Here is a 27,908-nt window from a genome sequence, read left to right as displayed (position 1 = left end):
ATAGCTTTGTCAAACAAAGCAAAAGGCATAATTATAGCCTTTTTATATTAAAAAACCCACCCTATTTTAATTATTATTGTGCATTTCCAATTAGAAATGTGTTAAACTGTTACCATTAGAAACTTTAAAAGCATGAAAACAGCAAAAGGCTAGAGACAAGACCAGAGACTAAAAAATCCTAAAAGTCGCCCAGTCAGATATGGCCACTGAATACAAAAAATGCTCTCAAAGGTGTAAATAGTTGTGGTATGAAATACGTGATATTTAACCATATGCATTATTGGTGTTGTGAGATCTAAATTCTGAAGTCTAGATAGCATAGTGATTTAATACCTGTGAAATATAAAATGGATGCAGATTGAGAAGGGAGTCTCTTTGAAAGATCACTTTGTATCCTCAATAAGCCCAAATATAAAACCCCTTGAGATTTCTTATTACAGTGTACGTGCACAGGTATCAGTTTTTGTTTTCATACACAAAATTATTGTTTCAAAGGTTTTGTTTGGGATGCTCTGTTTAAAGCTTCTGTTTATCTTTCATTGGTTAGTTAGTTACTTTAAAGCCTGATCCTCTTCTGGTGGTGCTTTTCCTGTTAAACTTTTATGTGAGTTACAGGTTAGCTCTTGGAGACTGATCTCTGTTTTGCAGTGCACTGTGATACTCTCGCTTTCAGTGGAACCTGCTCTTACTGTGAAGCAGCTCTGTGTGCTCTCATCTTGACACTGCTGCACCCTGTGGTCACCTTCTGCTGCTAAACATCTCTGGAGACTGGAGAAGGAATGTTTTAAGTTATACCTTGGTTTTCTGGGTCTTCCCAGTACTCCCTTGGCTGATGGACTTGCCCAAGTGACCTTTGCTTCTCTCTGTTGCATTGCTGGGGCTCTCCGTAAGTCCCTAACGGAAAGGGACTTACAGGCACCTGTGAAACTCTGATGACATCAGGAAATACAACCCTGCTTATTCCAGTGACCTAGGCACCCTGAGATTTGGTTGGGATGCTTTTTATATCTCCTTGCTGTCAAATAGAAATTAGTCCTGTATGAACTAGGGGAAACAGATCTTTCTGTGCTTCTGCTTCTGTTGGGGTTGTTTGAAGACAAATCTATTGGCTGCTAGGGCACAACTATAACTGGTATTCCCATGAGGAGGAAAATACAGAGAAAACTCCATTACTTTGGATGAAAAGATAATTTCTGTGCCTACTAATTATGCAGGCTGAGGCATTGCATCATTTGGATGCAGTTCTCACTTCTTACGGGTTATATATGCAACTAAGTCTTATAATACTGTCTTGTTTTGGACTTGTATATCTTCTCAAACTGCCTTGTTTTTATATTATTGCAGCATTAAAAGTCTCAGGCAGGGTCCAGCAACCAAGCATGAGAAGGGCAGCATGCAGAGCAACAAGTAATTTCTAATTCTAAGCATATACAATCCATGTGCTAGAAAAGAGGTGATAGATAAATAAGAACAAGAAAACACAGGGAAAAAAATCCAGACAATGGGTGTGGTACATCAATAACCCACTCTGGGGACTAGATCTTTAGCATGCATTATAGCAATGCAAGTTTTAGTCATATAATATTGTATTTATTGCTTTTAAAAATTATTACTGCTTTTCTGGATTGTTCCTACCATGCTTGGCCATTGCAATCTTCATCTTAAGGATGATGGACTATCTCTTTTTTTGTCTGATCAGTGAAAAGGGACATGAAAGCTTAGGGAAATATGGGACTAATCAGTGTCTGTATTTAATTTTCCAAATATTTATCTGGATCGAATAGGACCCTTAACTTTTGAGCGGATGACTTTATCAGAGAAGAATTGTAAGTTAGCTGATTGCAGCAGAGTTTCTTGTACAGTTAAAATCCTCTGGGCAAGGCCTGTTTCCACAAAACACCTTCATCTCCTCCCCTGCACTAGGGATCAGGGTTGCAGTGACGCAGAGAAGTGACAGATACCTTCAGCTGCAAACTTACAAAAAGTCAGTTGAATATAAAGATAATCTAGAGCATCTACAGTGAGTGTAGTATCAGCTGGTCCTGGAAGTGGACTGTGGCAGAAAGCCAAAGCTGCTCCCCTGGCACATATTCCCACATCTGCGCAGTCAGAAGGGAAGAGATAGTGGGGACTGAAAAGCCTTTGCTGTGCCTGTAGGGTGCTTACAGGACAGCATGTTATAATGGGCTTGTGCTTTAACAACTAGGTTGTTGAACACTGTACAATACAACAAGGGCTGTATATAATAGCTGGTGTTCTGCAGCCCCAGTGACTCACTGAGTCTCTCCTGAGGAGAGAAAGTCACTGGAGCCACCTTCTGTGGCTGCCTGAAAGGCACACCTTTGCAGGTCCCACCCAGTGCTTCTCACTTAGCACTTGATAAAAATCTTGCTCTTCTCTCCACTAACCATGTGCCAAGAAACATCCTTCTGTCACTGCTGGTTCTGTGTGCCAAGGTGGATGGACACTGCAGGAGGTTTTCATCATGCTGCTTATCAGCTACTTCTACTTCATGACACAAGTATCTTCACACTGTCAAACGTTCTGGCAGAAATTACATTTGATTAGTTCGTTCTGTGGAGGTTATCCAGATATGCTCTTTGATAACAGTGCTATCTCCCAAGTAGCAGTAATTATTATTGAAGAGAAAATTAAAAAATATTTTAGACCCAGTTACCCATATTTAGACCCAGTTACCCACTCTCGTGGGCATAGGATGGTGTCTTAACACCGTTTTCTTTTACCAGGGTGTTTGTCTGACTGAGTTTTGGAGAAGGGCATCATGTCCCATGGAGGAGCTGGAGAGGTTTCTATTGCTGACGGATTTGCTCTGGCACCTGATGTGCGTGCCAGCAGCCATCTCATCAGGGGGACGTGGACGTCACTGTCACCATAGAGACAGCAAGGAGGATTCGGTTTCAAAAGGTGAAGAGAAGCTGGGAAGTAGGAAGGTAAGATGGATCTGCGTCTCAACTCATGAAGGATTTTAAAGCGATGCTGTATTTAAAAGGATGCCACAGTAGAGGAGCACTCTACTGAATATTTATACACGAGTGGAAACGTGCATCTAAGTATTGCTTCCTATGCATATATTTACACGTACTCTTTTGAATAGATTTGGGTGCAAAAGAACCCAATGCAGGATTCTGAGAGTCTGCTATTGTTCAGTTTGTGCTCCTCTGATTAATTCTTCTTTTGCAGGTGATTAATTCTTCTTTTGCATTATGTTTAAGCTTTATTTTAAGAAGTCATAAAATATCCACTCACTGCCTCAAGACTTTCTCTTTTGCATAGGAGCTGAGTGAGCTATGGTGTGTTCTAAATTAACGTTGTTCAGTTCTACCCCTACTTGTGGTCTTCAGTTGTGCTCTAGCAATGGTATGGATGTAAAGAAGTGGTGAGTGTTGACAGACAAGGTAGGGATCAGCCATGAGTCATTGTTTAACCACATGGGACTTTTAAAGCCTGAGTCTATACTGGCCTGGGACAGCTTGCAGATCTCTCTCTGCCCAATCTTATATCAGCAGATAAAATCACCCCTCCTCAGGGCTTACCCCATCCCTTGAAGATACAACCTCCCCTCCTCAGGGCTTACCCCATCCCTTGAAGATACAACCTCAGTGATGCATGGACTTGTTTAAAGCTTCAGGTTGCACGCTTATAATCCCCAGCAGGGTGCTGACCTCAAAAGGATGTTTCTTATACCTTGGAAGCAAAAGGTAATTCACGGGTATGGCTCTGAGGGGAGTGGTGGCAAGGAGAAGTGCAGCCAGCCAGGTGACAGATGAACTCTTGAGTAATTCCATAAAGGCATTACTACAAAAAGGGTGGTAGAAGGCTTACAGGGACTGATAAAAGACCTTGTCTGCAATGCCATGCAGTTCTGGATGCCACTGGAGAGGATGGGGCTGGGTGTGTGTTTCTGATCTTGGGCCAGAGATGCTCAACAGAGCCCTTGAGCTCCTCTTGTCGTTGCCCAGACTGCCACAGCTCGAGCAGGAAATAGCCAGAGTACAGCAGGTTTTTTAACCATGACACACTTGTCTTGACAGCTGGAGGAAGTCTGGCATGGGAGCCAAATCTCCTGGCTTTGTGTCAGCTCTGGGGTATCTCTCCTGTTTTGGGAATTCCCCGCTGGGGAGGTACTATTGCTGTTTGGAGCAGAGCTCAGATCTCAGCCCCTGGGGCTGTCCACTCTGGGAGATGTTTTTGGCAAGGATAAGTATTTTTTGCTATTTCTGAGTCTCTTTGACTTTATAAATAGCTAAGTGACAAGTGAAATTTTGGTATTCACCCTATGGCTGAATTTTCCGCAGGGATGTTTGCATGTGTGCGTAATACAATTTATATTTATTATTCCTGCTGCTGTCGTCACTCACACGTTTTCTGCAAACAGAACAAAGGGCTCCCTTTGCTGTCAGCCCATGGTCCAACTGCTGCACAAAGGCAGTGGAGGGCACGGAGAGTGCCCGGGGGGCACAAGGAATCCTTGAGATAACATTGCTTGGGCTTCTGTTGTCAGACCTCTACAAACCATGATAATACATGTAGGCTTCATGCTAATGAGAGGCAGCCAGGGTGTATATGAAGAACTGAACTGTCTATTTACATGCAGCTGGGGTTTGCATTTTTGGGGGTACCGTTGTTGGGACATGTAGGGAGCTGGCTGGCTTCTGTAACAAACTGCATTTTTAACTGATTTTATCTGATGGCTGCTGCAGGATCTTGTCTACCCAGATTTTAGTCATTCATACTGACTTCTGTTTTAGGAACCTTCTGACCAAATTGATCTTTGGTATCAATATAAAAATCTGTGCTGGTGAACTTTCGGGTTTGACTCACTTTCTGGGATCAGCCTATGTCTCAGCTATGGTTCACTCTCATTATTAATCATTTGATCATGCTTTTTTGAGAGAACAGAAACTGTGATTTATGTTAGATTCAGAGTTCATCCAGTTCACTTCCCAGTCTCCCATGATGGTGGTGGTCTCCAGCTGTTTCAGGAAAAAAAAAAAAAAAAAAAGAAATCCTGCATTAGGCAGGAAGGAGATAGGCTCTCTAAGCTGTAACTTTGTAACTTTTGTAACTTTGCTGTCTTCAACAGACAAACCATTCTCTGAGAACTTGATTACCAATTAAGATTACTGCAAAGCCAGATGTTAAGAGGGGAGTTAGATACCAACATTATCAATTAGATCTGAAAGGTTTTACTGATGCAGAAGCCACTTCTGAGTGACAACAAAAGCAGGTGGTGAGGACATAAAGATGGGCTTGACCTCCAGCCCAGAGCCCTGAACTTGGCACATTTAATCAGCTACTCTTGGACTAGAGGGTCTAATTAGCCACTCCTCTGGTTGCTCATCCCCTGCAATCTGGTCTTGCCACAGCATGTGTATGTTTTTTCTGCTGGGGGAGAATTGGGAACAATACCTATTCTAACAAGCACCACCTTTTTTCCCCTCTCCTGTTAGGGGTGTTGGTAATATAATTCCTCTGTTATACATAATACCTCTCCTATAATGCTTCTCACTTGACTGCATATATAAAGTGATCAAGACTTGCATCTGGAAATTATGCAGTAACAATGTATTTTTTTCTTCCTGCCTACAGCAGGAATGTTTCTATAGACCAGACTTTTGCCATGGTCTTATGAGGTGGTACAAGAAGTAAAGCCACAGCAGCTATCTTGCTTGTGGTATTATTGTGTGATGTTGTCATGTCTTCATGAGATTTTCAGAGATTTTCTTTGGCTCAGGCTGTTAAGGTTGGCTGTAGTTGTGTTTTTGCTTTGAAAATAAGGGAGTACATGTCTGCCATCATACCACTGGGTTTGCTGGCATGTAGCTAATTTACCAATTTGTGTTGAAAAGGTAGGAAAAAGAAAGTGTGAAACTGATGCTGGACATGATTTCAGAATATAGAGATGTTTACTTACTGTCAGCATCTGTGGTGATCATGGTGATCATTGCCCAAAATTAGAAATTGCTTTTTCTCTACACACTTCCATACGCTGGGTTAGATGCTTGGATTTTTCAATTGCCTCTGAGCTCAATCCTTCAAGTGTCACTTAAGATACTTACAAGCCTGTTTATTTTCACCTATGCTCATTCTGTAGAAGGATGAAAGAAGCAAAATAACTGTTCTGAGTGCTCGGTGTTATTGTGGGGGTATACAATCCCTTTCCATGAATCAATGGGCTGTGGGGAGGGTTTCCAAGTATGTCTAAATCCTGCTGTGCTGTTAGCCTTTCTGTCAGATTGGGTCCCAGCCAGCGAGGAAAAATTTTCAGGCAATCCAGCCAGGATTTTTCCATGTGATAAAGGGAATGATGAAGAACTCTAAGCTCTGAACAGATGACTCAGTGCCTCTGGTGCTGAGTTAGACCTATCACTGTGCCTATTGCAGAGGCACGCAGTCCACACCCAATTTCATCCTCTGCCCACACACAAATGTGTCATCTATCTGTGCATGATTGAAGTGCTCATATCAGACATGTTTACCTGGAAAAATTGTGGGAATTGTCCTAAAAGGTTATTATATGCTTCCAATTCCTTTCCCCCCTGGTCATTCTGTCCCATATGCAAGTCATGTAAGGTTCAGTTCAGTTCTATGAAATTTAGTGCTATGAAATTCATTCACTTTCACCACACTGTGTAAGAAAGGCTGTGATATCATTCAGCTATTAGGAAAAAGTGACTTTCTAGGCTAAAGGAATGTGAACAGGTGTATCTTATGGTTTGATATTATAATTACAAATGTATAGGAGATGCAGCCTTCCACGGCCTTGATCAGAACTTTAGTGTATGCTTGTGTGTATCTCTGAGATTAGGAATGCTAAGGTTCTCTGGCTTTTGTGAAAGATGGCCTCAGGCCATCCTTCAGAGCACAGGACATCCTTAGGCAAAGTATAATGAGGATTTGTCTCAAAGCAAAGGTGGAAGCTGAGGCCTGGTTCATGAGAAGGTGGTTTCCAAGTCACCCTCACTAGAAGGGAAAGAGGAGATAGGATCTTCTGTCTGGGAAGAGTTTTTCCAGGTGCTGCTGACAGAACAATTGCTTTCTAATGTTAAACAGCCTAGAGCTGCAGGAAATGAAGATTTCTTCTGTAGAACTGGGAAAAAATAGAATAAAAAGAGAGAGAAAATAAGTTCCCCTAATAACCTTTACCCTTCAGAGGACTACAGAATCAATGCCTTCTGAGGAAGGGATACATGGAGGCTTTGTAGAAGACCAAGATTTAGAGCATCATTAATTTTCTTTTGGTTCACTTTCCTTTTTCTGCCAGTCCCAAGAATTCCCAAAGTAAACTGAAACCAGAAGATTTCAGAGTCCTACTTCTGAAACCAGTCATGGCTGAGTCACATCCTGCCTTACCTGACATTGCACAAATGACCCAGAGAAAACGGCACGATGTGACTCCTCTGTGGTAACTTAATTGAGAAGGATGGTTGTTGGCATGCATTTCTCAACATGCAGTACAGCAAAATACTTTTTTGGAGAACTGTCAGCAAAGGCCGTTGCAGAACAAAGGAGGTACAGGCATTAATCTGGGATAATGATGGACAAGAGGTAGCAGGAGGATCTAAAAAGATGTGAGTCTCTTAACATGTGACAATTTTTACTGGAAAGCCAGGAGCACAGGTTTGACTAGTTCCCAAACGAGTCTAAATTTTTTGGCTAGTATTTAAGAAACAACTTACAGTATTAATTGCAGCAATACAAAGGAAAGAGAAAGATCTTTATCAGTCATTTTCACTTTGACTTTAGTTAACTTTTATATAGAAAAATATTCAAATATAACTGTTTAAACATATATTACACTGTGTTGTTAGTCTCTGAATTGAAATATTGTTACATAGGAATGGAAACAAATAGGAGCAAAGCATTTAATTCCACAACATCTGCAAGTGACAAGAGATATTAGGGGTTGGTGTAGGGTCCATCTTTGTTGCTGATTGGACAGTGGAATTGAGGACAGCCTCAGCAAATTTGCAAGTGACACCAAACTGTGTGGTGCAGGTGACACACTGGAAGGAGGGGATGCCATCCAGAGAGGCCTTGACTTGAGAACCTTGAGAGATGGCACTGTCCAAACTCCATGAAGCTCAAGGCTGAATACAAGGTCCTGCACCTGTGGGACAATGAGTGGGGACAATCCCAAGCACAAATAGGTTTGGGTGGAGAATGGACTGAGAGCAGCTCTGAGTAGAAGGACTTGGGGGTGTTGGTAAGAAACTCAGCATGACATGACAATATGTTTTTGGAGTCCAGAAGATCAACAGTGTCCTGGGCTGCATCAAAAGAAGTGTGATGAGGTCAAGGGAGTTGATTCTACCCCTCTACTCTGCTCTCAAGACACCCAGCCTGGTTACTGTGTCCAGTTCTGGACCCCCCAATATAAGAAGGGACCTATTGGAATGAGTCCAGATAAAGGGTCACAATGATGATCAGAGGGCTGGAGAGTCTCTCCTATTGAGAACCTCTCCTGGAGAACCTCTCCTATGAAGTCAGGCTGAGAGAGTTGAAATTGTTCATCTTGGAAAAAGAGAAGGCTCTAGGTAAACCTTAGAGCAGCCTTCCAGTTTCTGAAGCAGGCCCACAAGAGAGCTGGAAGGTGTTTTTTACAAAGGGTTGTAGTGATAGGACAAGAGGGAATGGCTTTAAACTGAAAGAGGGTGGGTTTAGGTTAGATATTGGAAAGAAATTCTTTACTGACATTGAGGTGAGGCACTGGAAAAGACTGCTCAGAGAAGCTGTAGTTGCCCCATCCCTGGAAATGTTCAAGGCCAGGTTGGGTGAGGCTTTGAGCAACCTGGTCTAGTGAAAGCTGTCCTTGCCCATGGTAGGGGGCTTGGAACTGGCTGATCTTTAAGGTCCCTTCTGACCCAAACCAGTCTATGATTCTTTGAAATGCAAACAGGTTGAACTCAACACAGTGTTGTGGTTTTGAATGTGGGACTGTCACTACCAGCAGCCTCCAATGCTCAGGATTTGAAGCACATTCACTTCTTGAGTGTAACAATTGCTGGGAGAAACTGTATTTAAAAAAAAAAAAAGTTTTCCACATAAGTCAGAGACTTATCCTCCATGAGTATAGGATGATGTAGCTCTACTAAAAAATTGTGGGTAACAGTCTGTGGAGGCTGAAGTCCTGGCACAAAATCCCTGTTAACATTCACTGTTTTCCTCCTATCACCTAAAACTGTTTCATGTAAGACCAGGCAAATTTACTTCTGATACAAAGCCCTATCTGATTTGGTTTCATATGGTCTCCTTCTTCTATATCCATGATCATGCAACGTTTCACACCCACACATGGTTTCTCAATTTCCTTCACTGCCCCTTTCAAGTATCCTTGTGTTTTATGAAGCAGCTGCTTGTGTTTAGTAACTTTCTGCACCTGTGGTGCTTTTGGTCTAGGACACTGAAGTAGAATTTCCTTACTTGGCCATGTTGAGATGTAAACTGTGCCCCTAGGCTCAGTGCTGCAAAGTATTCAGTATATTCAGTAGCACCATTTGCAGATGGTGTGAAAGAAGCTGCTCTCAAGGCATCTCATCAGCATCAAGGATGAACATTCATGGTCTAACCTGAAGCAAATTCTTTGACACCCTGATATGAAACCGGCTTGTTCCTGTAGCCTGTGTGCCAAAGGAAGCTGTTTCCTAGTAGGTAAATAGGGTATGAAGTGTAAACTTCACATAAGACTCATGTAATTGCCTTGCATCTTTCAGGAGAAGGGAAATTGTGTGTTCCTGGTCAGCTTGCATCCAGATGGAAGCTTATAGGTGGAGATATTTTTTGAGGATGCCAGACAGGCTTGTTCTTCGTTGTACTGAAGCAAGGGTTTTACCTTGCTGCATCTCTTTAGGTTACTTTCCTTCTCACCCCAAATTTAATTTCTGAAAATGCATTTTCCCCATCACAGGAAACCAATGACCCCAGTAGCTGTGCTTAGGTGCAGCCATGGCTGAGTGTGTGGAAAAACTCATATCCTGTGCCAAACCAGTTGTGCTGGGGCAGAGCTTTCCTTTTCTTTCCTGAAACTATTCCTGCACTGTCAAAGTACGTTCTCCTTCAGGGAATGGCTTTGCTGCCAGGATGTATTCCCAGTGGCTGTTTCAGAATCTTGTTTCTGATTCAGGCATGGCAGAATCTGGGGGGTTGAAACAGGTCCCCCAGCCTGCATAGCTTTCCCAACTTATATGTCTATGCCATCCACCAATTTTAGCAGTTAAGCTTGGAGACATGTCCAAGATTACACAGTGAACCTGAATTGAAGCTAAGAACTGAATCTAAGTTTTTTGGTTCAAGTAGAATATCTTGGTTCCTGAAACTTGCCTCCTTCCTGTGATTTTTCTGCTTGGAGGAGGGAGGGCAGAAAAAACAAAAAAAAAATAGTGCTTTTAACATATTAAATATCTGCACGTTCTTTGTTGTGGGATCTATGTGATAGTGAATCCAGATTCATCTTTTTGTTAAGGTGAACCCATCTTTGAACTTGTTATTAAAGACTGCAAAGTGGTTATAACTCTTGTAAGAAGACAAAACAACTCTTTTGAAAAATATTATGTCTATTCTTTTTGCTGATGGGATGACCAGGAAGACACCTGATTCTGATCTGTCCTGCTGCTTTTCAGTATTATTGTTGTCATAAATGCTTGATGGAAAAAAGGAGTCAATACAGTGAAGTGTCATTGTTTGCTTCATAAAACCACTACCTTAAATACTTTATTTGCATGCAAAAGGAAATACTTTCCTTCCATGCAAAAGTACAGACTTCAGAATCTCTTGCCAAATCCCATAGATAAGTCTACTTTATTGGCATGAAACAGTGTTTTTAGGGCATAATAAAGTGCTAAGAAGCTTATAGTATGGCACTGAGTGCCAATGCTAATATGATATTTATTGTTCTATCAGATAAGTTGTCATAGTTTAGTACAAGGGAAAGAAAGAAGCCCTCAAGGTTAGAGACAAGCTTTAATGTCCAGTTTTCCTTATGTGCTGATTTTGGTTTGAGGGAAGGTAATTTTCTTCACAGTGGCTGTATGGGACTGTTTTCAGTTTGTGCTGAACACAGAGTTGATAATATATATATTTTCCTTATTGCTGAGCAGAGCTTGTACAGAGTCAAGGCCTTTCCTGCTCCTTGTACTGCCACATTATTGAGGAGACTGGAGATGAATGGGAAGCTTGGAGGAGGACATGTGATCCCAAGTGACCAAAGGGATATTCCAGACCATATGGCATCATGCTCAGCATGCAAAGCTGGGGAGAAGAAGGAGGAAGGGAGGGATGTTTGGAGTGATGGTGTTTGTCTTCCCAAGTAGCCATTGCATGTAAGGGGCCCTTCTCTCCTGGAGGGGGCTGAACACCTGCCTGCCCATGGGAAGAGGTGAATTAATTCCTGGTTTTGCTTTGCTGGTGTGAGCTACTTTGTCTTTTCCTATTAAGTTGTCTTTATATCAACCCATGTGTTTTCTACCTTTTATCCTTCCAATTCTCTCCCCGATCCTAATGGTGGTGGAGTGAGTGAGCAATTGTGTGGGACTTTGTTGCTGGCTGGGATTAAACTACAACACTTTATTGTTCATATAAAATGCCACTGAGAATCCGTTCATTTGATGCAGTTAAGTGGCTGAAGGAATTGGATGTGGCCAGGCATTTAGAGGATGGGCTCCACATTAAATTCAGCCTATAGTCCTGCACTCATGTTATTGCAGAAGATCTTTGGCATTTCACAAAGTTCTGCTGGATTTTGCTTGAGGAGTGACTTGCCCACACACAGCTCACTGCAGCATAAATGCCTGTGATCATCTTAGTTTTGTTTTCTTTGATCTTTATTAACTGTAACCCAATAACCAGTTGCAGAGATGCATGTGGGAAATCCAGCAGCTTCACTCATTCAACAGATGAAGATATTTCCTAGTCCAGCTGTCCACTGCTCTGGAAGCATCTACAAAATCTCTCGAAATATGAGATTTTACATTCTTAATTCAGATATTTAAAAGGTGGGGGGAAGAATAAGAAACAAAGGAAACAAAAGGGAAAAAGAAACAAAGGAAAAAAAAAGGGATTCTTTTATGCATTCTTTATGAATCTTAAGGAAGAACTTGCTTTTTCACCTTAAAGATTACCTTCACATAAGTGTAAATTGTATGCAGTAACTATCTAAAGGCTTAAACTTAACCTATGGGAATATTTATAACTTCAAACTGAAACATCATCCATTTATGATTCCTGAGTCAAAAATGGAGGAGAATTAATCCACCTGTTTTGAGACAAAGAGCCACATACAATTGCCATAGTTGCAACACAGTGTCCACTTGCAACATGAAAAGTCTTAACTAGGAAGACCACGTTAGTGAGCCAGGGCCTGAAAGGGGCATTTTGAGCACTATATCCTGCATTTTACTACTCCTGCCTTTCTATACTTCTGTCAAGTACAGAGGAAAAATATGGGTTTGGTTCAGATGGAGCAAAATGGAAGATCTGCTGAAGGTTTCTTCCACGTCCTGGCGTGAGGAGGCAAGGTGGCACTGTGCAGAATCACCTGCTCACTTGTAGATCAGGTCTGTGTTAGCCCTTTCAATGATCTCTTGAAGTCTGAGGGAGAGATTGATTTTACAAGAGTTTAACATGTCTTAGGCAAATTCTCATTTAATTTTGATGTTAACAGTTTGGAAGGTGAATTGATTTAAAGGGAAGGATGTAAACCAGTGATGTTAGTTTTAATGTTTTCAGCTATCATGGGAAAAACTCACAAGAAAGTATCATCTGGAATAAACATGCTATATAAAACATTCTTGTCAATTGCTGTCCAACCTGTGATGTATCTCTGTGAGTATTAGTAATTCACAAAGGTCACTTCTGCTGTTTCTACCAGCTTCCATGGATTTTGTGAGGTTTCTAGATGTCCCTACATTTTGGATGGGACTTGTGTAGTATATTGACATCATGCTCTCAAGTTTTCCAGACCCAGTGGTAGTCTCCTCATTGATTCCAGTGGGCTCCGTGCCTTGACAGCACCATGTAGGCTGCAGTGGGACAGTCTGCAGTGACAAAATCAGTCTTATCTCAAAAGTTGCTACTCATTAATAGATGGAAGTTACTACTACTCCACTGAGCAATCTGTGCCCCCTGTTTTGGGTAGGTAGTAAACCAGGCCAGCACAAGTCTCACTTGAAAAAGCAGTAGCAAATGACAACTGGTAAGAATTTTTCATCTGTCAATTTTAATTTTTTGGATCCTGTTAAGTAGTTAACCCCTGGTCAATAAATGAATAGGAATGAATTAAGGTGACAAGAAACTGTATATAATCTCATGTTATAGCAGCACCCGTTTTAACTCTGTATTGTCTGCTGTTAAACTTTGCATGAGAAAACTCTCAGTTTCTTAGGGTATGAAAAAAACATGTTGAAATTTCCAGTGAAAAAGAGCTTAGTATTTGGGCTATCTCATGTGTGACTGATCAGCAGTAAGTATCTGAAACTGTTTTCGTCTTCACTAAATGAGGAATAGTTCTCTCAAATCAGTAAAATGATACCAACCTGAAATCACTGAAAAGATATTAGAATGAGTTACTTTTGTCCTTAACTTGGTATTTGAGAGAGGGAGGGAGATGGAAGGATGAGGGGTCAGAAAAAAATGAAGTGTAATCATGCCTTTTCAGCTCTGTAGAAATTTTCACACATCCTCTTACTACAAATGTTGTCAGTTGGGAGTGAGCTTGTCTGCTGCGTTCAATAAAGTAATTCATGCAAAGAGAAAGTGTGTGTGTAAATGCTTTTCAGGATTGAGACCTATAAATTACAGACTTCCTCCTTGTTTAATGTCTTCCACTCAATATGTAAGATGCTTTTAAATTCTACTAATTGTCCAAACCAAATCCTAACTAGGCAATCAATGAACCTATAGACTGTAGTGTCTTAAATGAGTAAATGACATGCTTTGTTTCATTGCCCTTCAAACCCTTTTCTGAAGTCGTGAAAAATGCAGTATTAAAGTCTATTTTCCAATTGGGTGTTACCCAAGATAGCAAAAGCCAAGAAATCCAAACCTCACTTATTCTCGTAATGTGGCAAGTAATGCTCAGAAAACAGCCTTTTCTAGCTCAACTTACCCACTTGTTAAGTGAAACTGTCTCTTCCAATACAGGTTATTAAAATGTCAGTATGCTAATAAAACCTAAAAAAAACTTCACTGATCTTTAAGCCTTTTGATGATCCTGGGTGGAAAGGAAAATTCATTGCTTTTTTAACTTCCAGACTGCATCAATGTAAAACTGGAGAAATAGGTGTGGGGCATCAAGTTGTACCCAAATGGGTGAGAAGGAAGTAGGGCTGCTCTGCTCTTATCCAAGTCAGTGGGCAGGTGAGAAGACACACACACAATATGTGGGCATCCCCTCTGGATGTGTGCTGTATTGCTGCACATGGTAATGTGTCTCCTTCCTGTTTCTAAATCCTCAAATCATTGCTGGATGCTACCTCATTGAAGTTTTTTTTGGTTTTGTTTTTGTTTGGCTTATTGTTGTTTGTTTATTTGTTTTGGCTTTTTATTTTGTTTTAATTAGCTGTAACTATTGCAGCATGCTATTAGATTCTATTCTAGGTCGCACAATATCCATTAGAGTAGTTTTCACTTTGTTCTGCTGATGGAGGAAACATAAATATTTTCAGAATCTTAGTTTATGGGGCTGGTAGTAAACTTTAATGTCACTATAGGCATCTAGTTTTAGTATATGATTTCTCTGATGAGGGTGCTCACTTAAGGATAATCTTTTTCCTTGATGGAGTTTGTTGTACCCTGGCTGTAGTGGCAGAACCAAGTGCAGGACTAGTGAAATGGTTCAAGGTAAATAATAATAAAAGAAAGAGATGTTTTGGGGACAGGTATTTTTAACCTGGCTTAGATCTACAGTAAGTACAGCCCAATGAGACTTCAGTGAGCTGCTTTCCAGGGACAGGAGTGAATGGCTGGAGAGAAGAAGGGGGCAGACAGCAGGAATTTATTAAGCTGCTGCATCACCAAGAAGAACATGTCATGGGATTGCTGCTGACTCTTCTACTCTACCAGAGGAAGTCATGCAGAGGGCATATCAGTTTTACAGCTTCTCCATTGGTTAGAAAACAGCTTTGGGCCTATTGGATGTGCCATGTATCCCAAAATGCAGGAATTCAGAAGCAGTCATGTTTGACAATTCTTTGCTTGTTCAAAGTCCTGAGGAAGCTGTTTTTCACATGTAATAAATGAAACATCACTAACATTTATTTCAAAGGGAGATTTGGTCCAAGAATTCAAATCTTGGAGTCAGAATTTCAATTGCTGATTTCCTGGCTGGGACAAAGAAACTTCACACTTAGCTGTAGTGGCTGAAGATACCAAGTTTAAACATGCCAAGCACAATTTTCCTGCTATTATTGATGGAAAACTAATGGAAACCATTGCAGACTTTGATCTGTGTGCGTCTAGGTCTTATCAGCTAACTGGGTCTTAAAAACCAAGCTGCAACTCAGCTTATTAGTCAAAATATGTCTTTATACACTGCCATTTCTAATTAGTGGTATGCAAATTAGAAATGCATACCTAATTCCTAATTCCCTATCTAATTTATGCCATTGCCTCAGTTTCCCTTCACTCATACTTGGTGGTTATGTCTCATTAACAGGTGCCTGACAGAGGAGTGCACTTGCTGGATTGAGTATATTGATATTTATGTATAGTCAGTGTCAGCTGGCATATAGGCTGATATAAGGGGGGCTAATGGGAATGTATGAACAAGCAGCCTATGTTGTTTCATGTTGACACATATATGACACTAATCTGGAAACTCCTGCCAGAGGCAAGTGAAATATGTTTTGAACAACTAGAGGTATTCCTTCTGGGACTGCTCATACAGTATGATTTCTGTCTCTTTGGCTGAAAGAAAGCTCTCCTGATCTATTAGCAGCAATATTGATATCTGAAGTGATGTATGTAACAAGTGAAACTTTCACAAGCAGCATTTTCCTGTATTTTCTAGTGAGTCCTTGATTATACTCTTGCTTAATTCAGAGAGAAAATCCTTCAACATTACACTTTCACATATATATTGGAAATTTTGATCTTTGAACTAACAAACAACAAAATTGAATTTTTCCTTGTGCAGATTGTGCTATTGGCAGTGAAACTTTCTTGGAAAACAATGCTCCCAATCATTGTAAGATGATTCCCTAAACTGCAGGGTGCATAAAAATAACTTCTGATTGGTTTGCTTTTCTTTGTAGTAGTTGTGGTAGTCAGAAAATTAAAAGTAGACGTTCATGAGGAAGTACGAAACTCTATGGCAAATACAAAATAAAGTCAGAAAATGAACCCATGTTCCCTGAAAATAAATTAGGGAGTAAGCTCTGAAATGCTTTTAAGAAGGAGTTGGGGCTCTTGTCACAAATGTTGACTAAGTATTTTATACTTAGATTTTTTTTAATTTACCTTTGCATATGATATCTGCTTAGGGTTTGCAATGCTGTTTCTGCACAAGCAAAATAATTTACTGGTTTTGTCTCTAAAGCATATATTAATTTTTTTCAGGAGTTCATGTGCAGCTCAGTACTTCCAACTAACATTCTTCTGTAATGTGAAGGCCATGTAATTTAAGAATTGTAAGTCACAAAACTTTCTGTTATGAAAACAAAATAATCTTTTTTTTTTTCTTTTTGCTGGTTAAGAGCTGGGTGGGAAGGCAAAATTAAGGACAGTAGCAGTGCTGAGGTTCCTGATACCATGATATTGCATCCAGAGTGCTGTTGAAGAAATTCACCGTGGCTGGTAGAATCATGAAGGTAATGAGGAGTGCCTGTTTTACAAGTGGAAAACTGGAGGAAAAAGAATTTTTGGCTTGACCATGAGGAGCATGATTTTTTACTGTGCTTGGTCCCTCAGGCCTTCTGCCTGCTACCTTCTTAATCTGAGCTGGCTCCAAGTCTTGCAGTGGGCAGCTCTGCAAACAAAAAAAAAAAAAAAAAAAAAAAAAAAAACAAAAAAAAAAAAAAAAAAAAAAAAAACAAAAAAACAAAAAAAAAAAAACAACCAAAAACACCCCGGCAAGAAAGAATGGGAGCTTTTCATCCCATTCTGGAAAGCCTTTTGTCCAGGCTGCGACTGGTTTTGTTCCTCCCTCAATAGCGACTGTCAGGTGAAGATCACTAAAAATTTCAGTACTCTTAAACATGAGCCCAGGGACTTCATCAGGAGATGGTCATCCATAAGCCAGGCTCTGAAGCAGTGGGGTCAATGTTCATGTATGGTGCTTTCCATTTGGTGAGAAATGGGAATATTGGAATGGTGACACAAAACCTAAAATTTTGGTATTTTCAGCTTCCACAGGAGTTGCTAGTTTGAGCTGAGATAAAATTTTGTCACAGTAGCCTGTGTGGGGCTGTGTTTTGGGTTTGTTATAGCAGTGTTGATAACACGGGGATGTTTTACCTATTGGTGAACAGTGCTTACAGAGTGCCTCACACCACGCCATCAGTGAGTGGGCTGGGGCTATGCATGAGGTTGGGAGGGGAAGAAGTTGGGACAGCTGACCCCATTTGACCAAAGGGTTATTCCATAACATATGATGTCATGTCCAGCAATAAAACGGAGTGTGAGGGGAGTGGGTGAAAGGTGTTTGGGCACTGGCTGGACATCAGTTGATTGGTGGTGAGCAATTGTTTCCTTTTGCATCACTGTTTACTTGTGGTTCCCTCCCTGCTTGCTTTTCTTTTTCCCCCCTCATTTAAAAAAATAAACTCTGGCAGCTCAGAAGGCCAACCATATCCTGGGCTGCATCAAAAGCAGCATGGTCAGCAGAGCAAGGGAAATGATTCTACCACTCTGTTCTGCTCTAGTGAGGCCCCACCTGGAGTGCTGGATCCAGCTCTGGAGCCCTGAGTGCAGGAGGAAGGACATGGACCTGTCAGAGCAAATCCAGAGCAGGGTCACCAAGATGATCAGAGGGATGGAGCACCTTTCCTATGAGGGAAGACTAAGGAACTGGGATTGTTCAGCCTGGAAAATAGAAGGCTTCAGGGTATTCAAATCATGACCTTTCAGTATCTGAATGGAGCCTACAAGAATGTTGGAGAAAGACTTTTTACAAGAGCACATAGTGACAGGACAAAAGGGAACGGCTTCAAATTAAAAGAGATTAGGTTTAGGGAGAAGTTCTTTACTAGAGAAGATGAATTACTCAGAGAAGATGTAGATATCTCATCCCTGGCAGTGTTCAAGGCCAGGCTGGATGGGGCTTTGAGCAATCTGGTCTAGTGGAAGCTGTCCCTGCCCATGGCAGGAGGATTGGAACTGGATGATTTTTAAGGTCCCTTCCAACCCAAATCAGTCTGTGTCTAAACTGTCTGCATCTAAACCCATGAGGTTTCGTACTTTTATCCTTCTGATTCTCACCCCTATTCCAAAGAGAGTGAGTGAGCGGCTGAGTGGTGCTTAGCTGCCTACTGAGGTTTATCATTAGAAAAATCATGTATCTATTCATCTTTTCAGGCACACAGAAAAAGGCTAGGAACATCACAACCTATCAAGTGAATGAATTGAATGTGAGCCTGATTTTGAATGTGTTAATAATCTTTATAAAGTCATATTGCAATAAGCTCCTTTCTTTATAAATTCAAAAGAAAAAAAAAGAAAAATTAAAAAGAAAAATATAGCATGGATCTGAAATTACTTTGAAAGACCTGCTCCAAAAATCGATGATTAAAGGAGGATAAGCACAGTGCTTTTGGTTTCAAAGGTCAGTCCTGCTGAATTTAAGTGACTGATGGATTCTCTTCACTGAAGGTGCAATTTTCCCCTGAAGAAATATTTCTTAAAGACCAAGGCTGGCTACCTGGTATTTATGAGAGAGTCCAAAGGGAATTACAAGCGGGGTTGTTAGGGTTATCATTTACTCAGTGGTTTCTGCCGATATTGTAGCACAGGGATCCCACAGCACTGCTTCTTAGCATGTGATAAATGGTGCCCCAGGTGAAGGTGAGGAAGGAGTGAGGGCAGCCCCCACCATGACAAACTGTTGCTTTGCTGCTCCTGCTATGAACCTGCTGTTTCTCCTCCAACACCTCAGCTGTGCCTGGCATTGCTCTCCTTGGAGAGTGATAATGTGCCTGGGCATTGGGGTGCACCCTGGGGAGATTGTGGGTGCACAGCTACCCACAGGAGAGTTCTTTCCTTCCGCATGGCAGCATGGTGAAAACCGTACATTTTATGGCTGCATTTGTAAGACTCTTGTTGTACACTGGTCCAAGTGATTTCTAGTGGCTGATACAGCATAAAATATCAACTGTTATGAGAAATACATACCTGAGCATGCTGTAGTGGAAAAGTGTGTTGTTTTGTTCTCTCCCAGACCTGTAGCTGGTGATGGGAGCCTGTTAATAGGGTTGTGGTGCTAAAAGAGTGTTTTTGTGCATCTCTCTAATTCCTCCATTTTTGTATTTAAAAAGATATTACTTTCAACTACAGAAAGTTATTAATCTATCTTGCATACTTAATCTAGCATCTTTAGTTTTTCCTCTTGTGGAAAAAAAAAAGCATAATTGGGTGAAAAATTAGAAAACAAGATGGATTATCCAGTTTAAGAACTTTTAAGTAATTGTTTTGCTTTGCCATTTTACTACAAATGGACTTAAAAATAACTAAAGTCCATTCCTAATTAATGCAAAATACATCAGCTGGGTATGAAATAAAATACCTGGTGGAATCTGATATACTTTTTATGTAGTGTTTTGATTGCTGAGAAGATCATGTACTCTGTTTTTGCTGCATTCTTTCAGGACTGCAAGCTAGCTTAATGCTAATGATTCAGCTGTTATCTAGCTAAAGAAAATAGGCTGGTGAGGTTAACTAAGGCCACAGTCAGCATCAGTTGATGCAGTGTTGAATGTGTTCTGTGTTTGGTACTATAAAGAAAAAAGGAAAAGCAATGTCTAAAACTTTCATTTAAAAAACAAACAAACAAACAATTATGTGTCCCTCACCAAAGCAAACAAAAAAGTTTCCTGGAAAACCCAAGTAATAGGAAGTTCTCAAACTCAAAATCAGTGTTTATACCCTAATGTTATTAATGTCTCCTCTGAACTCATTGTTCATCTGTCTTTGCCTTTGCTGTCCTTATTTCATCAATCACGTTTTTAAAGATGAAACTCCAAGTCTTCCCATTAATTAAGTTTGGATTTCTGGACTGTTGTGGTTTTGCAAGTCCTTATTGCTGCATCTTTGGCTCTTCTGCAATGCACAGATGTTGACCATGGATGAAAATATTGAATTCACGGTTTATGTCTTGATCAGTTCTCTTTTGCTGGCAGCTTCTTACCATCTTACTTTGAAGAGGAAAGGAGCCCTTTCAAGCTTTTGTTGCTTTTGGTTCATACAGGTGGTTCTTTTTTGCTGTCCCCCTTGAGTCATAACAAGCCATATGCCATGCCATTGGGCTTGAAACAAGTTACCTATTGCATTCAGTGGATCTACAGTTCCAATAGCTGGAACAGAAATGCACTTACTACCTTGTCCTGAAAACCCATCCCAGATTTTGGGTTTGGGACTGGGGTTATTGTCTGAGACTTATAATGACCAGATATGTGACTTGAGCCTATCTGCAGGATCTTGCTGGGGCTTCATTTTCAATATTGCATAGTGCCCTAGAGCAGAGAGCTTTGCAACAGCTGTGGGCTGTGGTGCAGGGGCTGGCTCTAGGAGGAGCAGGAGCTGCTGGATTCACAGCCCCCAGCATCACTTTGATGACCTTGGCACTCCAAGAAGGACACTGAAATCAAGGAGTGATGGCAAAGGTCAGCGGGGTCTCAGCATCAGCAAAGCCTGGGCAGAAGCTCAGCCCTTCATTCATTAGTGAGAAACAGAAATGACAATGCAGCCTTTTTCTGTGGGGAATTTGTGGCCCCATCCACTGTCCATTGTATTGATTTCAATGAAATCTAAGCGCATACTCAGAATTAGGCACTTTGCCTGGTACCCTCAGGAGAGAGAGTTTCCTCAAGTGGGGCCAAACATGTACTTTGTACAGGGCATCTTCTGACCCAGAAGGTCACCTAAGGCTTCTGAGGGACTCTGAAGGGATATTTTTAATTGTTCAAAGTCTTGTTCTGTTTTCAGGCTCAGCAAAATGACCTGAAAGTGTGTTTGTGTAAATGCAAAAGGGAAAACCTGGCCAAAGAAGAAGCTTGTTACTCATTGTGGGTCAGGTCCTGCAACTGTGGAGTCAGACTGAGTTTTGCCATTGATTTCAGTGGGCACAGGGGCAACCTGTCTGCCCATTTTGAATGAATAAATTTTATTTCCACATAGAGACAAAAGTAGCTGGTATAAAATTGAGGACTTTTTGCTGATGTAATATATATAAATTGTGAAATTATTGTATGTTTGCTTAATTATAACCTCAAAGTAGAGGAAAACTTTCGTCCTTTCAATGGAAATCCCAGCATAGGAAAAGAGGCACAAGTGGGATCCATGTAAATGCCAGATTACAGAAGTGTTCCTTTGGTACTGTAGTCTTCAGGTAAGGTGTATTCTACAGCAAACTCTGTGTCATGTTACTAGTTACTTTCTGGTGGTAGAAATTATCTACTTCTGGCCTGCTTCCACTTAAAACTAGGTTTTTGTTGGCATTGCTTCATCTGATCTTAAATTATGGTTTTTTGTTTATGTTTGTTAGCAGTTTTCTTTAATGATCTGATGCAATTTTGTTTTCAAAAACAAATGAAGGAGCAGCACTATATCATCCCTTTGCTCTTTGACAAGATCAGAGAGGGGATGGCATCAGGACCACCCCTCCTCCCCTACCCTCCCCCCCATCCCAGCAGGTTTATGGGCTGGTACTCTGCAAGTCTGGGTGTTAAACCTAGAGGTATTAAGAAGTGCAGACTGAAAATTTAGATATACTGCCTTTCCTTTGTTGCAGGAGGAAGCATTCTTTTGCTGCAGGTCTGAGAAAGAGCAGGCTGGCATGGAGAAAGAGGTAAGTGAAGAAAAAAGCTGTGCTTTCCAAAGAGAAAAGTCAAAGGGACTATTCCTAGCATTGCTATTTCATAATATTTGTAGTGTGATGGGAGGGAAGTCAGCAGACGCATAGGCTCCTTTATAGCATTGACAAGTCAAGGAGATGATTAACGAGAGTACCAGACAATGTAATGGTAGGAGAAGGCCCACAGAAGTTAAACAAAAGTGCCTTCAGAATTTAGAGAATTCCCATGATCCATAGTAGGACCTCATTGTGCTTGTCTACTGTTTCTATTTTTGATTAGATTTATAAACACAGCACCACATATTTTCATGTGGCTCATAGCCCCAGGGCAGAGTGAGATTGACTGCGCTGAAACTGTGAGGCTTGTGAATTTCGGGCAAGGGATGGAGTGAAATAAGTAGTGTAATTGTTTTTGTGGAGTGACCGTGGGACCTCTTCTGTTCTGAATTACACATGGTTCAACCCTTTGACCCAACCAACCTCGGCAATGCCTGGTAGATCTCCTAAAGCTGTGCTGAAAGGTCCTATCAGTGACATGTTGGAACATTATCTGTCATGTGAGATGTGTGCCAACAACCATATTAAACTACATTAATTACTAGTGAGGCCATGTTTGTGACAATCTCAACTTCATTTAACCCATCATCATGTTAGTTATTGTTTAAGCAGGAAGTACAAATGGGGACAATTTATGAAATCAAAATGCAGCACCAATGTTTTGTTTAATAAATTGTATGTTTTACTTTGTTTTATTTCCCTTCTCGTTTTTTTCTTTCCCCAGCATTTTTGTTCTTGTCATCAGCTCTGTAGCTTGAGTTTTTTGAGGGCTTTTCTATTTTAAGAGCAAGCAATAAAAAGACTACTTCTTAGTAACTGAGCTAATACACCAGTGAGATTGTTGTTTCTTTCAGTGCAATTGTAAATGAAAGTTGACTGAAAGTACCACATTTGTTTTCTAGCAAGAAGCAAGGGTGCTAAGATAGTTTGTGTAGGGCTGAAAGATCACACGTGGGTTACTCGCTTGTTGTGCACCCTCAGTGATTTACTCTCCAGCTAATGAGGCTCTGTATGGCCACACTTGCACACCTCTGAGCATACACATGAATGGAGCATGCATTTCTTTTAAATTGTATAAAAGCAATTTTCTTATAGGTCTGACTGTCTAGGTAGCAAAGCTTTCTGTGGGTCCTCAAAAGGCAGTCTGATACGTAGAAATTCGGAAGGATTCTTAGCACATGTTTGCTTTCTGAAGCATTTCTGACTTTTATAGGGGAAGAGGCAAAAGCTCTCCCACGTGCTCCTGCGTAGGCAGCGTGCAGGTTCACTCATGCCTAGATGTGCCTGGTGTTCTATTAGACTAGACACACAGGGTTATATCTTCCACCTACACACCGAGCTGCTCTTTTACGACAAGCCTTTTCCTTTGGCCTCATTGTCTAGCTAGAATAAACAAAGACTGGGGTGATTTATTTATTTAATTTTATTTATTTTTGATTGCTGCAGAGTCAGCTAAAAACATCTTTGACCCTCCTAAGTGTCATTCTCTTTAGCAATGAAGAGTTTGTTCTCTGCAAAATCTAACATGGAGTGCTTAAAGCAGACAGGTGCAAATACCAAGCTGTTTCTCTTTGGCTGCCATCCCTTAAATAGACAAAGTAATAGGCTGGGAGAAAGGAAAAGGTTCCAGCTCCAGCTGCATAAAGGAAAGCCTTAACAGGGACTTAGCAGCTGGTTGCAAGAATTAAATGCTGTAAATACCAACTAATGCTTTTGTGTGCATGTGAGTGTGTTCACAGAGGAATAAGTGCTTAGTGAAGCTCCATCCCTTTTTATGCAAGAGGATCATTCTTTGAAAACTCTGCTCTGCTTTTTGTTGAAAGGCTAACGCTCTCACTGAAGTAAATGAGAACAGAAGCCAGCATACCTGTTCCTGTTTACCATCGTTACACTCCTTAGAGCATTTCAGGCATTATTAGTTTCTTGGAACCCTACCAGATTGACAATATTTCCAGCTACTTCTCTTTTGGCTGTATTCAAACAAGGCCCCAAAGGAAAAAAACAAAACAAAAAAAAAAAAAAAAAAAAAAAAAAAAAAACAAAAAAAAAAACAAAACCACAAAAAAAACAAAAAAAACCCCAACAACCAACAACAAGACAACCAACCCACAAACAAAACCATGGATGAATCTGCTGAGCTAGTTTGCTGATGTTAGAAACAGTTGTTCATATTAGGAACACCTAATTTAATTTCATGAAAGAGACATAACATGCCAGTATGTGTATGAATCTAAGGTATGCATTTCCTAAAAGGAACTAAAACTCTGTCATTCCAAAGTTGCTCTTCTTTTTGACTTCCAGCTTGCATGGGGACTGCTGTCTGGAAGCAGTAACTTTAACTTTAACTCTAAGGCTGCTGATGAGGTCTGTCTGTGTGATCTTCGTAAGCAGATAAGGGTAGGGAGACAGCTCAGAGCAGAGCTTGTTTACAGCAGGACAGAAGAAAACAGCTAGACATAAATGAGGGCTGACGGTTTCATGAAGCACAATTGGTTGATCACAGATTCAATATGACTGCCCTGAACTGAGCGATGATCCGTACAGTATGCAAAATTCACTTTCTTGCTGGTCTGTGCCCACCAGCCTTCCAGCAGCTTTCCCAGAGCCCCTCAGCCACGGCTTTGAGTGGAACCAGAGCTGAACGCAGCATTGTTGTACCCAATTCCTTTTGACAACAATCACATTCTTTTAAAAACTTCATAGGTTTTAGTTGTCACTGGTTATAAATGAGGGTTTTTTCCCTTGCCATTGCTGCTGCTGCTGCTGTTGTTGTGTTGCTCGCTGCTCTCCCAGAGATGCGAGTGCTGCAGGTTCTGATACTCCCGGTTTTCCTTTGTTTCCGTCCGTATCAGAAAGCAGGCGGTGCGTTTTAATGACGGCGGCATGCAAAAAAGCTTTAAAGGTTTAGGTCCCTTTTTGAGTAACATGGTGATTAGTCTACACTGTGCTCAAACACTTCTAACTCCCCTTGTCTTTGCTGTAGTGCAGCATACTCAAGGTAAAAAGACATTAAAAAAAAATTAAAAGGCAGGACTTCTTGTTTTTCAGCAACGGTCGTGAAGATTTGAGGTAGGATGAATTGCTACCAGCAGCAAGATCACCCTTTAAACTCGACTTTGCAGGCAAGGGACATCCCCTTTTTGTGTGCTGGTTGTGGATGGACAGATTTGATGCGTTTGGTTTGTGGATGCAAGTTGTACCCCCGTCACCACACGTGTAAACCAGCACAGCCTTTGCATCATTTGAGGCTCTGGCTTCAGGTTGTGCAACCTTTTTTTTTTTTTTTTAATGTTTTTTATGTTTATTTTGGGATAATGTTCTGTAATCAGAGTGGAGGCTTTCTGTAAGGATGTGTGTTCATGTGCATTTGTCTCGGTATGCTCACACAACTGGACTTTGCCTGCAAACAATCCAAATAGTCACTGAAAGCATTTATTTAATTTGCTATTGAAAACCTATGTTTTTCAGGTATGTGCAAACTGATTAAAGAACATTTGCTTTAGGCATAAATTTGCATAAATACATACATTAAGTAGTAGTGACTAATGATAAAATGAATGTAAAATGCAACTGGATAATTTCCTGCCTATTCTCTGATGAGAAGGCAAAGTACTGTAAGGGCAGGGGGGTTGGGAAAGGAAACCTAAAATAAAAAGCAGGGGAAATAGTGTTATTTACACAACTTAAAATTGCTCATGTGTAAAAGAGAGAAGGATGAGGAAATTGGCTGGAAATAGGTATGAAAGGAAAATGTCTTCTAATTTCCTCTCAAGCACAAAGTGACAAGAACATGTGTTGATTACACAAAGGCCACCACTGAAATACTCTGTTATTCAGCTATGGTCAGAAGCAAGACTGGAAGAATTCAACTCTGCTGTTGGAAATCACTTATTGCTTTCATTCTAAAAAATATGAAGAACATATTTTCAAAACCTGATCCCATTAAGGGACAAGAGCATCATCTCTTTGCAGTACGTAGGGATCACAAGCCTGTTCCATCAATTACCTGAAAATTCTAGTTGGCATTTGACTGAAGTACCAAATAATTTAGTCATTTATTCACTGAAAAACACAAAACTTGGTGGTAACTGTATTGAATCATAAAAAAAAAAACCCAAAACCCCTAAAAGAACCAACACCTCAACATCCTCCCCAAAACAAGACAAAAAACTCACCAAAATTCCAAGCAATAAAAACCCCAAAACATACACATACACAAATCCACTCCAGAACCCACTGCAGTACACATCTTCATTATATATAGGGAAAGAGGAATATCTTTTTTTCCTCTTTGTGCTGTGAAAGGAGCTTGTGCATTTTCCAGACTATAGCAGTTGAAAGTTGACTATGGCCAATATGGTGAGCACTTAGTTTTGCTAGGGAAATCTGACATGCAGAAGGAATACACAGAATCTAATGCAGATCATCTTAATTCCGTCAGAGTTACAGATGTGTACTGATTTATACCACTTGAAAATTTGCCCCAGAATTTTTGGCTTGATATTGTTTTCTTTAACTGCTAACATGAAGTTGAAGGTTTTGTGTGGTGATTATACACAGCATAGTAAGAATAATTATCACACAGCAGTGTTACAAATGCTCTGGAATCTTTAAAAGTGGCTCAGTTAAAATTTTATGGCATGCAGGAATGCAGCAATTCTTTAATATTGCAAAGCAGACATAATTCTGAAGATATTAACTAAATTAATGTGTATTTTTGAAATATCAGAAGCAGTATGGTGAATTTCTGAACCTATTGAACTCCTATCAAAATTATCATTAGCTTCAGTTGTGCTGCATGTGGTTTGCAGGAATTTTTTCTCTTATTTTATTTATTTATTGTAGCTTTCAGAATGTGTCTGGTCATTTTTACATATTTGTTTTTTAGTAGGGTATTAGTCTTAATTTAGAGGAAGTCCAATGTTTCTAGAAAACCATATATCCATGTGCATATATACATGTATAAATATGAAGATATTAATATCTATAGTAACCTGTCAGTGGTATGGTTCAGTTATTTTTGACAGGTTTATTGATTGTGTCTGCTGCAAGTGCTGTTTTTTTACTGGAAATTGACACCCACAATCAAATGGGAAAGATGGATGCTGTAAAAACTGCAATTTTTCAATGATTCTTGTAATTAATCCTTTTGTATTGACAGTTTCCAGGAGCTGTGTTGCCAGGAGTGGTCTTTATCACTGGACAATTAAGCAACTGGCTTGAAAAAATAAGGCTGTTTTTGGAAGCTGCCATGTGACATTCTAAAATAAATGGGTCTGAACTGTTTTCTTACTTTGGTTTTGGCTTTGATTAGTATTCCCAGATTTGCTTTATTTTAGGTAATCTTTGCCTGTTTTGACTGTCTATGTTTGCAATAGGGTCTGTAGCCTCATACCAGACCACGTGTGACTCTTGCCCAATGTGGCTCTAGGTATTACACAAAGACAGTGTTCAGCTCTTGTGCCTTCCTTAGTTCAATGTGACCATATAATTTTTGAGCCTTTCTTGCCCATGGGAATGACTGTGGAACTTGTCAGAGTTAAGGTTCTGTGAGATCTCCTGCTGTATGGTTTCACCATAACCCTTGTTGGCATCTCTCTAATATTAAATGAACTTTTCGTTGTTGTAATGAGTCCTGCTTCCTCTCTCTCCTGGACTGTGATCTCTCTTTTGTGACACTTCATTTAAAATAGTTTTGGTTCTCTTTTCATTCTATTGCATATGAAAGTGTAGAGCTCATTCATTTTCAGCTCCTCTGTGATGAACAGATACACTGGTTATGTAAGTTGACTTAGAAAATAGGAGAATGGGGGAACGTCAGGGAAGTCTGTCT

At 40.4% G+C, this 27,908-nt stretch overlaps 1 protein-coding gene across 1 annotated transcript in view; it reads left to right on the top strand.

Annotated features, from left to right (window-relative positions):
• Positions 1-21,908: 21,908 nt before the first annotated feature.
• The window catches only part of LOC137471478 (uncharacterized), a 158,771-nt gene continuing 152,771 nt past the window's right edge, over positions 21,909-27,908 (top strand). The window contains exon 1 of the mRNA XM_068185896.1: positions 21,909-22,012. Coding sequence (XP_068041997.1) covers positions 22,001-22,012 — 12 coding nt within the window. The 5' untranslated portion in view covers positions 21,909-22,000. The remainder of the gene's footprint in view (positions 22,013-27,908) is intronic.

This window comes from Anomalospiza imberbis, chromosome 1 (genome assembly GCF_031753505.1).
Source record: "Anomalospiza imberbis isolate Cuckoo-Finch-1a 21T00152 chromosome 1, ASM3175350v1, whole genome shotgun sequence".
NCBI lineage: Eukaryota > Metazoa > Chordata > Aves > Passeriformes > Viduidae > Anomalospiza > Anomalospiza imberbis.
The sequence above is the reverse complement of the archived record's forward strand: the minus strand, read 5'-3'. Positions and strand labels throughout refer to the sequence as shown.